Source organism: Frankliniella occidentalis, unplaced genomic scaffold, assembly GCF_000697945.3.
Source record: "Frankliniella occidentalis isolate FOCC.00 unplaced genomic scaffold, Focc_3.1 Scaffold35, whole genome shotgun sequence".
In the NCBI taxonomy this organism is placed as follows: Eukaryota; Metazoa; Arthropoda; class Insecta; order Thysanoptera; family Thripidae; genus Frankliniella; species Frankliniella occidentalis.
This window is the reverse complement of record NW_026267165.1, coordinates 1,213,956-1,215,628: the sequence shown is the minus strand read 5'-3', so window position 1 is coordinate 1,215,628 and position 1,673 is coordinate 1,213,956. Positions and strand designations below refer to the sequence as shown.

At 54.6% G+C, this 1,673-nt stretch overlaps 1 protein-coding gene across 1 annotated transcript in view; it reads left to right on the top strand.

The window, feature by feature from the left end:
* Nucleotides 1-1,673, top strand: part of LOC113212639 (protein turtle) — a 197,484-nt gene that overhangs the window by 187,081 nt on the left and 8,730 nt on the right. The window contains exon 9 of the mRNA XM_052266043.1: nucleotides 1,412-1,416. Within this exon, the coding sequence (XP_052122003.1) occupies nucleotides 1,412-1,416 (5 nt within the window). The remainder of the gene's footprint in view (nucleotides 1-1,411; nucleotides 1,417-1,673) is intronic.

The following is a 1,673-nucleotide window of genomic DNA, read 5'->3' as shown; positions in this document are numbered from 1 at the left end:
GCGCGGGCGGGCCCCGAGGGTGGCACTCACTTGACGCTCCGCTTGACCCTTCCCTTCCGCTCCCTACAAATGAGCTGTCCGGCTTGCGGTTCCCTTGCTTCCCAGTGTGCCTCTGCCTCGTCCTTCTATCCCCCCGTCCCTCCCTCCCTCCGCCCCGCTCTTCCCCCCTCTCTTCTCCTCTCTCCCCAATTTCGCTCACGAGGCCGTATCTCTCTGGGCGCCGTGAGGACCTTGTAACGAGGGGGCGGCTGGACGGTCGGGGCGGGACGGTGCGGTGTGGGGCCCCCTGCCGGCCCTGGTCGGGCCCTGGCCTGCCGGACTGACGAGGACCCCTGCCCTCCATCCCGGTAACGAGGCTGTCTGAATGGTAATCAGGACAAAGTCTGCGCATTGTGGATATCAGTATTAATTTAGCCATATCGGTCTCCCGAGCCCTTTTACAAAAGAACACTATCTCGCCCCTCTCATCGTGTATCTCGTCCCAACGAATTGATGAATTGTTGTTGTTGTTTGAGTACTCCCGCCTCCGCCGTCTTCTTCTTCTTGGCGCGCGCTCTTTTGTCTTCGCCAGCGCGAGTGTTAAACTGATTACTTAGGGCCCTGATGAAGTAATGGACGTCTCTGCGGGCTGAAAGGTGGCGCCGGGGCCATTAAAAATATTTATAGGCGAAAAATGAAGCCCCCGCGCATCGCTCTTGCCATCCGTCTTGTTGTTGTTGTGGTTGTGGCGCTGGTCGGGGTTGGGGTGGTGGGGGTGTTGTTCGCAACCGCGCTGACCTACTCTGCGACGCGCGCGATCGCGGCGTGACAGGCTCTCTTCACTCCCTCCCTCCCACTTCCCTCTTTTACCCTCTTCAGACGCGGTGGGGCGTTTATTGGTTGTGATTAGACCGTTCGTGGTTAAGACGTGGTGTTGGTGGGGGGTCCGACGCCAGGGCTGGAGGGGGGAAGGGCTTTGCGTTCCGAGCTGTTGGTTTGTTGAAAGTTTACCCGTGCCACTGACGTGTGCTGTGTTTGCCTGGCAGCACCACCCGAGCGCCTTGCAGTGGGGATGGGGAAGTGCCTGGTAAAGGCCTTTGTTCGCTTCTATAGCAGTTTTGGCGCGCCGGTTGCATGGTGCTGGCTAGTTAAATGGCAGTGTGTTGGTGTCTGCTGCAAACCAATATACCGCTTTAATTTCGAGTTAATGTTTAGCTGCTCTTTTCGCGGAATATGCCATGCACTGCATGATATGCCCGGCTCTACCGTATCTTTCTGGGAACAAAATCACGAGCCGTAACCTACAAAATTATCGCTGCACAGAAAGGAAAGTCTTTCCTCAACAAATTTGTTCAATTTGACAAAACATTGGTTCTCTTAAATACATTTTTTTGTCACCTAAGTTAAAAATATGGCTTTCGTTTATGGTAAGGAAAAGTAAGTAAAATGTCTTTCCCTTCCCTTAAGGAAACGGTCTTCTGGGTGGCCCGCACCCCTGTCCCCCTCTGTGTGGCACCCCTTGGTGGACCTGGGAGGAGAGCTTGGCGTCCTCCACCGGGTGGTGGTGAGACCTCTATCCCCCAATTAGTGTTCTCGCTTAGTATATGTGTCGTTTCTTGAATGTTATTCTTTGTAAGCGCACGCGTATGTGTGTGCATGTGTGACGAGGGAAATAAAAAAATCGGGGGTGACGA